At 61.7% G+C, this 11,450-nt stretch overlaps 1 protein-coding gene across 10 annotated transcripts in view; it reads left to right on the forward strand.

Moving 5' to 3' along the window:
• Positions 1 to 11,141, forward strand: part of PLXNB1 (plexin B1) — a 30,104-nt gene extending 18,963 nt beyond the window's left edge. For 9 of the 10 annotated variants that reach the window (XM_043885708.1, XM_043885710.1, XM_043885711.1 and 6 more), the window contains 17 exons: positions 707 to 883; positions 962 to 1,110; positions 1,622 to 1,722; positions 1,818 to 2,035; positions 2,180 to 2,358; positions 2,513 to 2,579; positions 2,751 to 2,897; positions 3,700 to 3,868; positions 4,155 to 4,258; positions 4,339 to 4,423; positions 4,634 to 4,818; positions 4,965 to 5,125; positions 5,236 to 5,383; positions 7,559 to 7,623; positions 7,766 to 7,841; positions 8,844 to 8,918; positions 10,393 to 11,141. In XM_043885708.1, coding sequence (XP_043741643.1) covers positions 707 to 883; positions 962 to 1,110; positions 1,622 to 1,722; positions 1,818 to 2,035; positions 2,180 to 2,358; positions 2,513 to 2,579; positions 2,751 to 2,897; positions 3,700 to 3,868; positions 4,155 to 4,258; positions 4,339 to 4,423; positions 4,634 to 4,818; positions 4,965 to 5,125; positions 5,236 to 5,383; positions 7,559 to 7,623; positions 7,766 to 7,841; positions 8,844 to 8,918; positions 10,393 to 10,497 — 2,211 coding nt within the window. In that variant the 3' untranslated portion in view covers positions 10,498 to 11,141. The remainder of the gene's footprint in view (positions 1 to 706; positions 884 to 961; positions 1,111 to 1,621; positions 1,723 to 1,817; positions 2,036 to 2,179; positions 2,359 to 2,512; positions 2,580 to 2,750; positions 2,898 to 3,699; positions 3,869 to 4,154; positions 4,259 to 4,338; positions 4,424 to 4,633; positions 4,819 to 4,964; positions 5,126 to 5,235; positions 5,384 to 7,558; positions 7,624 to 7,765; positions 7,842 to 8,843; positions 8,919 to 10,392) is intronic. The other variant, XM_043885715.1, reaches the window with a different exon arrangement.
• The last annotated feature ends 309 nt before the right edge of the window (positions 11,142 to 11,450 follow it).

Consider the following 11,450-nt stretch of genomic DNA (forward strand, 5'->3'; position numbering starts at 1 on the left):
TGTTCTCCTCTAGGAGTTTAATAGTTTCTGGTCTTACATTTAGATCTTTAATCCATTTTGAGTTTATATTTGTGTATGGTGTTAGAAAGTGTTCCAGTTTCATTCTTTTACAAGTGGTTGACCAGTTTTCTGTGCTGGGTCTTCTATATTCTGTGCAGGCTCCCCCCAGTTGCAGATAGTGGGGGCCACTCTTTGTGGTTGCAGGGTTCAGGCCTCTCATCACAAGCTCCCCCCACGCCTGTTGCATAGCACATGGGCCCCTGTTGCATGGCACGTGGGCCCCAGTAGTTGGGGCACAGGGGTTTGGTAGTTGTGGTCCACAGGCTTTAGTTGCTCCGCTGCATGTGGAATCTTCCTGGACCAGGGATTAAATCCATGTCTCCTGCATTGGCAGGCAGGTTCCCATCCTCTGGACCACCAGGGAAGTCCTATTCTCCAGATTTTTAGCTCTGGAAAAGTTTAAGACTTTTCCAGGAAGAAGGAAGGCTAGGGAGGGGCAGAAAAGGTCAGGAGGCAGCTTGGAAAACATCATGGGGTTATCACCCCATGTGCAGGGCAAGAAGCGCCGAGACACCGTGAACCCTGCTCCTGCGGGTGGGTCTCGGGACCGTCCTTCCCGCATTCGGGGAGATAGGATCTGAGTGACCATCAGCTCCTCCCTTTAGGGAAGAGTTCTGAGTGATCGATCGGTGACCCCGTGTTCCAGGGGGAGAATCTGGACCTCGCGATGTCCAAGGAGGAGGTGGTGGCCATGATTGGGGATGGCCTGTGCGTGGTGAAGACGCTGACCCGGCACCACCTGTACTGCGAACCCCCCATGGAGCAGCCCCTCCCCCGGCACCATGCCCTCTGGGAGGCGCCTGACGCCCTGCCCGAGTTCACGGTCAGTGGGCAAAGCGCTGGGCTGGGGCGGGCCCTGGGCGTGCGCTGAACTCGTGCTCACAGGGGGCTCCCCTTGCAGGTGCAGATGGGGAACCTTCGTTTCTCCCTGGGCCACGTGCAGTATGATGGCGAGAGCCCCGTGGCTTTTCCCATGGCAGCCCAGGTGGGCTTGGGAGTGGGCACCTCTCTCCTGGCTCTGGGTGTCATCATCATTGTCCTTATGTACAGGTGAGTATAGCCAGGTGTGGCTGGCTGGGCAGGTAGCAGGGTGGTTGGATTGGGAAGGGGCACACTAGACCCCTTTCTAGGCAAAACCCTCTCTAGACCCCTCCTAGGGGTCTAGGAGGTGGCAAACGCCTCCTGGAAAGGGCAGGAGACTGTTCTGGGCTTTGTGGGCCAGGCGGTCTCAGAAGCAGTGGCTCAGCTCTGCCATTCCAGCCTGGCAGCAGCTATAGACAGTCTACAAACACACGAGCGTGGCTGTGTTCCAACAAATCTTTATTTACAAAAGCCGGCCAGGGGGCCAGATTTGGCCCTGTTACAGTTTACTGGTCCCTGGGTTCGGCTGGGTCACGGGTGGGAGTGACTTGCCTGGGATGGGACAGGCTGAATTATTCTAACTAGACCCTGGCTTGCTGGGTGTGGTTGGGTTAGACTGGGGTGGGCCCGGGCCTGGTGGGACCCTGCAAGGGGTCAGGCCTCCCCTGGCCTTCCCTGCCTTGACCTTGGTGCTGAGCAGGAGGAAGAGCAAGCAGGCCCTGAGGGACTATAAGAAAGTGCAGATCCAACTGGAGAACCTGGAGAGCAGCGTGCGGGACCGCTGCAAGAAGGAGTTCACAGGTGAGGCTGCCTAGGCCCCGCGCCCCAGGGCTCCGCGCCCAGCCTGCTCCCGTCTCCTGGGATCTGCGCCCACACCTGCCTCTTCTGCCCCACAGACCTGATGACCGAGATGACCGACCTCACCAGTGACCTTCTGGGCAGCGGCATCCCCTTCCTCGACTACAAGGTGTATGCCGAGAGGGTCTTCTTCCCTGGGCACCAGGAGTCACCCTTGCATCGGGACCTGGGCGTGCCTGAGAGCAGGCGCCCCACCGTGGAGCAGGGGCTGGGGCAGCTGTCCAACCTGCTCAACAGCAAGCTCTTCTTGACCAAGGTGCCAGCCCCTCTGGCCCCTCCATCCCGACCCTCCAGGGGTGGGGAGGGAGCCCCCAAGCCCTCCGGTCCTGCCCCTTCTCAGTCCCTCCGTTTCTGAATCTGCCCTCCCTGCCCACCCGTTGTCCCCTCTCCCTGGCGCCAGTTCATCCACACCCTGGAGAGCCAGCGCACTTTCTCAGCCCGGGACCGCGCCTACGTGGCGTCTCTGCTCACCGTGGCGCTGCATGGAAAGCTTGAGTACTTCACCGACATCCTACGCACCCTGCTCAGTGACCTGGTGGCCCAGTACGTGGCCAAGAATCCCAAGCTGATGCTGCGCAGGTCCGTGTGTCCGCCAGCAGCCATGGGGCCGGGCGGCCGGGGACAGCGGGAGCCAAGACCTGAGTCAGGCCTTCCGGGTCTGGGGTCTGCCAAATAGACAACCCTGGGCCTCCTCTCCCACCTGCTGACTGCCTTCCCCTCCTTGTCATCCCAGGACAGAGACTGTAGTGGAGAAGCTGCTCACCAATTGGATGTCCATCTGCCTCTACACTTTCGTGAGGGTGAGCGAGGCAGAGGCGGATGGGAGTCCCCTCCAGGGAGGGTCGGGACTCTGACCCGCACGCCCCTGCCCAGCCCGTCCCGTCACCTTTAGCCTTCTGTGGCCTGCATCCTGTCCCTCCCTCGTGCTTGTCATCCGCCCCGGGAACCCTAACTGCCTGCTGCTTCCCCAGGACGCAGTAGGGGAGCCTTTGTACATGCTTTTCCGTGGAATTAAACATCAAGTGGACAAAGGGCCAGTAGACAGTGTGACCGGCAAAGCCAAATACACCCTGAATGACAACCGCCTGCTCCGAGAGGATGTGGAGTACCGGCCCCTGGTGAGAGAGAGAGTGTGGGGTGTGTGTGTGTGTGTTTGTACATGCACGCGCGTGCGCATGCGTGCCTTCTGGTGAGTCAGTCTCCCGTGAGGATGAGCAGGGCGACCACGTGTGATTGTCTGCATCTGATTGGAGCCAGCCTAACTTCCGGCTGGCTACAGGATAGAGGCTTAAGGGCCAGACCTTGAAGATTCGGGGCTCAGAGGTTCCCCAGGGTTGGAACGGAGTCAGGGTACCCACAACCAGGGTCTCGGGAGCCGTCAGCCCAGGTCCTTGCTGTGTCGGGGCCTGAGTATCTGCCCAGCCCATGTCTCAGCCAAGGGTGCGGTTGAGCCCATCAGGCTGGGAGTCACCCTGGCAGACGTGCCCATCCTTTCCCTCTGGGTTTGCTTTCCCCTCCGGGCCCTGTGTGGAGTTGCTTTGGGGAAAATCCCATTCAGACTCCACCTCCTACCTGCTCCTCTGGCCAGCTGGCAGGGACTCCACTTATGCAAGTTTTCTTAGGTTTTCTTAGGCCTGACCGGCTGAGCCGAGGAGCCTGGGGATCCGAGTGCAGAGGGACTGGTGCTGTCCATTTTTTTTCTGCCATTCACGCAACAGACACTAGCGTGCTGAGTGCAGGGTGGAGGGTGCCGCTGTCTGTGGGGAGGCAGGCAGGTGAAGAGACATGAGTGGATGACTGTGTGGTGCCCAGCGGTCAGAGGCAGTGGCTTCCTCACGGGTTGTCCCCGTCCTTGGCCTTGACATCTTGGTCGTCCTGTGTGTGCCGTGAGCCCTGACTGTTCCCACGTGTCATGCACAGACCTTGAACGCGCTGTTGGCTGTGGGGCATGGAGCGGGAGAAGCCCAGGGCGTGCCCGTGAAGGTCCTGGACTGTGACACCATCTCCCAGGCCAAGGAGAAAATGCTGGATCAGCTTTATAAAGGAGTGCCCCTTGCCCAGCGGCCAGATCCCCGCACCCTGGATGTTGGTGAGGGTGGAGGGGAAGGGTGGTCTGGGTACCCCAAGGCTAGGGCTGGCCCTCGATCCGCTCTGCAGGGTCATTCTATCACCGGGGCGGGGGTGGGAGGGTGACTCTGCAGCATCTCTGCAGGGATGACCTATTGCCTGGTAAGGAACCCCTGTTTCTGCTCTTCCGAGAAGTTGGGTGAGGTTGCTCCTCACAGAGGGGCCAGTGCCTCTCAGAAGAGGGGACAGCTTCCACTACAGGGAGGGTGTTCTGAAAGCCCTGGACCGAGCCTGCCTTGTCCCTGCAGAGTGGCGGTCTGGGGTGGCCGGGCATCTCATTCTTTCCGACGAGGACGTGACCTCTGAGATCCAGGGTCTGTGGAGGCGCCTGAACACTTTGCAGCATTACAAGGTGGGAGGGGCGGGAGCTGAGCGGGGGAGGGGAGCACGGTGGGGCGGGCTGGCGGCGGGGTCACCAACTGTGGTCAGCAGGTCCCCGACGGAGCAACTGTAGCCCTGGTACCCTGCCTCACCAAGCATGTCCTCCGGGAAAGCCAGGATTACGTCCCAGGAGAGAGTGAGTACCCATCCCCCGGCCCCGCCTCCCCGCATCACAGTCCTCTGCCCTTGGTTTGCCCGGTGTCCAGTAATGGGAGGAGGTCCTCTGGGTCTCAGGGTGGACTTCCCTTCCACCCGATGGGGGGCTGGTGCCCCCGCAGTGCTGGGTGTTGGCAGGACCCCGGGGGCCTAGGGCAGGGGGCACAGACAAGGGGTGACAAGCTGTAAGGTCTCGGCACAGGGACCCCGATGCTGGAGGATGTGGACGAGGGGGGCATCCGGCCCTGGCACCTGGTGAAGCCCAGCGAGGAGCCGGAGCCGCCCAGGCCTCGGAGGGGCAGCCTCCGGGGCGGGGAGCGGGAGCGGGCCAAGGCCATCCCGGAGATCTACCTGACACGCCTGCTGTCCATGAAGGTGGCGCTCAGGGCGCGGACGGGACCGGCAGTGGGATGGGGGTGGGCTGTGCGGGGCTCACGTGGTGTCACCGGGCGGCTGAGGCCGGGCCGGGCCGAGGTCCCCTGCTGACCGCACCTCCTGTGGTCCCCCGACCCGCCCCACAGGGGACCCTGCAGAAGTTCGTGGATGACCTGTTCCAGGTGATTCTCAGCACCAGCCGCCCGGTGCCGCTCGCCATAAAGTACTTCTTCGACCTGCTGGACGAGCAGGCCCAGCAGCACGGCATCTCGGACCAGGACACCGTCCACATCTGGAAGACCAACAGGTGGGGGCGGGGCGGGCCGGGTGGGCCTGCTCAGGGTGGGGTCCCCTCCTGCCTCCCGGCATGCTGCTCATCGGCCACCCTCCCATTCCCCCCCACCCCGCCCCTTGCAGCTTGCCCCTGAGGTTCTGGATCAACATAATCAAAAACCCGCAGTTTGTCTTCGACGTGCAGACATCCGACAACATGGATGCGGTGCTCCTGGTCATCGCCCAGACCTTCATGGACGCCTGCACCCTGGCTGACCACAAGCTGGGCCGGGTGAGCCGGTCGGGGTGGGCTAGGAGGGCATGGGGGGGTGGGGCGGCCTGGCCGGGGATGGACCGTGCTGTACGCGCTCTCAGATTCTGGGCTTTCTGGAGGATGTCAGGGAGGAGGATATGGGAGGCCTTTGACCCCGGCTCCAGGCCGGGCTTTGTCCCTGGGCTCCCTGGGAGGTGGCCGTGCCTCAGCCTTGTGATGTAGCGAGGGCCGGGGCCATGTGTGCTGATTCACAAGGTCAAGACAAGGCAGCAGGTGCTGGTGGGTGTGGCAGGAGCCCAGGGCCACTTGGCGAGGGTCACCCTGAGGGTGAGGGGGAGCCACTGAGGGCCTGGGGACAGGGGTGGGGGGTCAGACCTGAGAGTTAGGCGGAGCCTTCTGGTAGTCGCCAGTGGACGGACTGGAGCTGGCGTCCAGCAGAAGCTGTGCTGTCCCTGGGACGAGCAGTGGCTGTGTTCAAGTTGGAACGAGAGGGTACAGGGTGGGCAGGAGCTGTGGGTTGGATGTGGGGGATGAGGAAGAAGGAGGGGTGCCTTCCAACCCCTGGGCCTCTGGCTGTCGTGAGCTCAGACTTGGAGAAGGGGCCATCAGGTGGTTTCTAGGCGGAGACGTGGATTCTGTAATCGCGAGCATCTCCAGGCTGCCTGGGGTGCTGGATTCCAAGGGCAGCGGAGGAGGTTTCCACCAACCAGGGCAGTACCAGGGGGAGAGTCCGGGGAGGGCCAGGTGAGCAGGGGTGTGCGGATAGGGGAGCCGGGAAGCACGGAGCGGGAGGCGACCACGGCTGCCTGGGGCCACAAAGGGTGCAGACAAGTTGTCACAGTTGTCAGAACCCAGAGAGTCCGTGACTGATACAGGGTCCCCACTGGGACTGCACAGGTACCCAGCGGGGAGGACCCTCGTGGCTCCTCAGGCCTGTGATTGGACTCTGCTTAGCCTGGTCCCCTGGGCCGCAGTTGGCCTGGGACCTCTTGAGAGATCTGTCTCTAGCCCTGAATGAAGAAACGAGATGGAAGGCTCCAATCCGTAGAGTTGTCTGTTGGGAGCCATTTTTTGGTCTGTGAGCTCTCATCACTCTGACCACGATGAGCTGAGACCCACAGGGCCACACCGGGACCCAGGGGTCCCCTCCAGGCTGTGTCCTCTCTGGTGTCCGGGTTCTGACGTCTGATCTTCACACAGCCCCCGCTTCCTGGCAGTCCTGCAGGTGCTTCCTGGGTGAGTCAGGAATCGTGCAAACCAGGATGCCAAGTGGCCCCCTGCGGAGAGCAGCTGAGAAGCAGGCATCTGGTCTCAGACCCTGGCTCTCAGCGGGCAGTGCAGTCTTGACCTGCCCTCCCTGCAGCTGTAGGATGAGGCAGCAGGTCCCGAGAACGGAAGTATGCTGTCCGCGGCCCCCGGGACAGAACTGGGACTGGAGCCCAGTGCGGTGGTAGAGGATGTGTCTGGTCTTGTTAGATTGTGGGCCCTGGTCAGAGAGAGACCTGCTTCAAATCCCAGCTCAGCCACGCACAAGTGAGATGGTCTGGGGCAATATAATTAAATTTCCGGGTTAGTTTCCTGAGTTTTAAAATGAGTCCGTGGAGAATGGACAGCACATGGAGAAGCAGTGTTAGGGCTCCATGCGACTTGCCGGTTCCCTGCCGGGTCTGGGTGGGGGCATGTGGAGCTGAGATGACCTTGGAGAGAGAGGGGGAGAAGCTCAAGGTGATGACGGCAGAGGTGGGACATCGGGGGAGGGGTGACGGAAGGAAGGAGCTGGGGTGACCAACCGTCTGGCTTGCCTGGGACGGAGGAGGTTTCCTGTGATTCAAGACTTAGTTTTCTTTTAATTTGTGTTCATTTTATTTATTTATTTTCGGCTGTGCTGGGTCTTCCTCACTGTGCGGGCTTTTCCCTGGTTGCAGCGAGTGGGGTGCAGCGTGTGGGCCTCTCGTTGCGGTGGCTTCTCTTGTGGAGCACGGGCTTCGTTGCCCGGAGGCACGTGGGATCTTCCCAGATCAGGGATGGAACCCGTGTCTCCTGCATTGGCAGGCGGAGTCCTTACCACTGAACCACCAGGGGAGGCGGGGGACTTAATTTTAAAACTGAAGCAGTGCTGGGAACAGTGGGACAGCTGGTCACCCTAACAGGGCTCTCATCCTTTGCTTTCGCTGCTCGCCTGCTGGCACCCAGGACTCCCCCATCAACAAACTTCTGTATGCTCGCGATATTCCCCGGTACAAACGGATGGTGGAAAGGTACGAGGGAAAGGAGTTGGGTCTGGAAGATAACCAGTGGGTGGATGGGTGGGTGTTTACAATGGAGGCCCCCCGGGTGGGCCTGGTGGGGTGAGGAAGGGTTTGTTTCCCTAGTGACTTCTGGACCGGTAATCTCTGGTAGGTACTACGCAGACATCAGACAGACCATCCCCGCCAGTGATCAAGAAATGAACTCCATCCTGGCCGAGCTGTCTCGGGTATGGCCCTCCTTCTGCTTCTTGGGTTGAGTACAGGCCTTCTGCCCCAAGGGGCCTGCCTGCTTCACCCTGCTCCCTTGCAGGGAAGTCCTGGGGCCCCCAGAGTGTTCCCGCTGCCTCTGTAAAATACCAGGGCTCCCAGCATCTCATCAGAGAGCGGCAGGGTCTTGTCTCAGCAGCTACCACCTGACTGGACCCAGCTGGGTGTTAAGATGTCTGCAGCCCTTCAGGGTCTGTGGACCACGGTTCCCAGGCAGTGAGGAGGCGGGGATCGAACCTCAGGACCGTCTGGCCCAGCCTGTCCACATCCTATTGCTCTGCTTCCTGGGCGTAGACGTGCCCCCACCTACTCCTAAAAGAGCCCCCAGACACGTACTCTGGGGAATTTATAAAGGATGTTAAATCTGAAACCAAGATGATGAAGATCACAACCACAGTAACAATAGCAGCTACAGTTGGGGGTGTTGCTGTGGGTGGGGTGCTTCGATTCCCCCTCACTGCACTCGTAGAAGAGCTCTACAAGTTAGGAGACATCGACTCCATCGTCCTGAAGAGGAGGCTGAGGCTCCGCGAGGTCCCCAGGGAGGGCCCCAGGTGTGACCTCAGGACAGACTCGAGTGGGGTCGGAGCAGAGCGGGGCTGGGTCACAGCTGTGAGCAGCGTCCATCCTGCTGGGCTCTGTGGTCCCCTGGGGTGCAGAGGGTCCCAGCTGGAGCCTGGAGGGAAAGAGATGCAGGGCCCCAGTGGAGACCCCAGGGCCTGGTGGAACTGCAGAGCCGGGGTCTCTCCACCAAGGAGGCCCTTTTTGGTTCTATCCTGTGCCCAGCTGAGCATGGCATCCCCTCATCGAGAGAGGGGCTCCGGTTCCCCGATACCAGGCTCTGTTCCTTCCTCTACGTCCTGACCCCCTCTTCCCCACTCCCCGTCCCTGGGGTCCTGCGCCTCCTCTAGGGGCCAGCAGCACTGCTGAGCCCTGAAACCTCTTGTCTCTCCTCCTCCTAGAACTACTCCGGAGACCTGGGGGCCCGAGTGGCCCTGCATGAGCTCTACAAGTACATCAACAAATACTACGACCAGGTGAGCAGAACCTGGGCATGCTCAGAATGATGTGAGTGGGTGACTGGCTCTGTGGCTCAAGTGTGGGGCCTCCGTGTCTCCCCCAGGCACAGAGCAGTGGGCTCGGGCAGTGTTTGTTCTTGCCATGCGCTTCCTGGTATCGGCCTGACTCTTACCTGCTACCATCCTCCGCATCCGGGCCCCTTGGCAGGGCTCCTGGGCCTGGTGGCGGGGGTGGCTGGGGGTCTTCCAGGGCCTGGAGATGGTGTGCAGGACGTGCTGGGGTGGGACACACTGCAGCCACGTCAGCCCCAACCCTGCACGGACTCAGTCCCTCTCCCCGACTCCCCCATGAATATAAAGTGAATTCACATACCCTGCAGGATTGAAAAATCCAACTGATGGACCACTCACTCAGTTCAGGATTCCCTGCTGACTCAGACAGTAAAGAATCTGCCTGCAATGCAGGAGACCTGGGTTTGAACCCTGGGTGGGGAAGATCCCTTGGAGAAGGGAATGGCTACGTGCTCCAGCATTCTTGCCTGCAGAATCCCTCAGACAGAGGAGCTTGGTGGGCTACAGTCCATGGGGTTGCAAAAAGTTGGACACAACAGAGAGACTAAAACTGATTGACTTGTACCCGCTCAGACCCCTACATGAGGCCTCACGTGGCCGTGTGCTCTGTAGGCCACCTCTGTGGGCGTGGGCCTGTCTGGGCTGCAGGTGCATGCAGAGAAGAGGGTCCAGACGTAGGGTCTGGGGCAGGTGAGGGCACGATGGAGCCAGTGAGGGGGCTCTAGGGGGGATTCTGGGCTAGGCCTCGCTGCTCTTGAGAGATGAGGATCCTGCCTCCTGGCCCAGGCCTGGAGTGGAGACAGGCAGTGAGCAAAGGTGTGGTGTGCAAGCGTGACTTCCAGGGCTGCGGCCTTGTGTGGGGGAGACGGGCCTGTGTCACGACCGCCCCCCCCCATGGAGGCGTGGCCAGCAAGCCCTCCTGTCCCTGCCCCCGCCAGCCCACCCCATCCGTGTTTGGTCAGTAGCTGTCTCCCCTCCAACGAGCCCCACGACACCAGGGATCGTATCTGTCGTCACCACCGCGTCTCCGCTCCTTGCCCTACGCCTGGCACGTGGGAACTCAGATTTGCTAGTTGGCTGGTGGATGGGGAGCCAGGATGGGTGGAGCTGGGCTTCCAGGGGCCTTGTCGGGGAGAACCAGCATGGTGGGCGAGGCTGGCCTCCACTGAGAACGATTTTACCAGGGGAGGCGATGCGTCTCGGCCCTGAGTGTTTGGCCTTGAGTCAGGCACTGCATTGCCCACCTCGGGAATCCTTAAAACCCTGCAGCCACGCTTCCGTCATTTTCCCTGCCCTCCCTCCAGCCGGGCCCCGAGGAAGTGAGTGAGGCAGCGCCCAGGGTTTCTCAGGCCCCTGCCCTCACCTGCTGCAGCAGCTGAGGAGGCTGCCTCCCCCTGTCGAGCTGGTCTCTGCATTTCAGATCATCACTGCCCTGGAGGAGGACGGCACGGCGCAGAAGATGCAGCTGGGCTATCGGCTCCAGCAGATCGCGGCGGCCGTGGAAAACAAGGTCACGGATCTGTAGGCTCTGTGAGAGCGCGGACCAGCAGCGCCCCAGCCCCGCCTGGACAGCCCCGGGACCGCGCGGGAGAGACCGCCTTCTTAGATCCCGTAGTGCCTGAGCAGCAGAGTTAGTGGAAGGTGCCTTCCGGGCTCCTGGTGGCTTTGGCCCGGGCCCCGCTGGACTCACCTCGCAGGCCGGGGGCCTTGAGGCTGGCGGCGTGGTGCCCGCTCGGCCGCCCGCGCCCGGCGACCCTGTGGGCTGTGGCCTGTGTGACGTCAGTCTGCAGGGAGTCGGGGACTCAGGGCTTCCAGGGCCGGGCCGGAAGGGCCTCCAGCCCCTGGAGAGACTGGACTGTTGAGAGCGCTGGCCTCCGTCCCAGGGAGATCCAGAGAGAGAGGAGGAGAGGCCCCACTTCCCCTCCGGCCCTCCCGCTCCATCAGCCCTGACCTCGTCAGCCGCCTCCGGCCTTGCTGCTGCCACGTTCCTGGGTCCGAGAGACGAAAGCCTTTCGAGGCCACCGCCGACTCACCCCTCAGCAGGGCTGGCTGCCTCAGGGCCACCCTGCCACCGAGGCCGCCAGGAGTGAGCGGTGTCTGCTGCAGCGGGGGCCTGCAGGAGAATGGGGGCCCCACTCACCCGGTTCTTCATTAAAGGATAACACACTGTCTGGTGTCTGAGATGTGGGCTCGGTCCAGCCTCCCTTTGTTGGACGGTGGCGCCCATGCCTGGCAGGAGCCAGGGGGAGGTGGGGTCTGCAGCCTCTGGCCCCGTGGAAGGCTCTGGACTGCAGGGCGGGCTGGGTGGCTGGGGTCAAAGCTGCTGTGAAGGAAGTGAGGTCCCACCCAGGATGGGCCTGGGGGGGCCTGAAGCCCCGGGTGGAGGGGTCTGTGGGCTCGACACAGACCTGCCTCGTCTGCAGTCTGCGTGTTCACACTTCTCTGTGCCTGTTGGTTTGTTTTGAAAGGAACTGGGAG

The sequence above is a fragment of the Cervus elaphus genome, chromosome 24 (assembly GCF_910594005.1).
Source record: "Cervus elaphus chromosome 24, mCerEla1.1, whole genome shotgun sequence".
NCBI classification, from domain to species: Eukaryota; Metazoa; Chordata; class Mammalia; order Artiodactyla; family Cervidae; genus Cervus; species Cervus elaphus.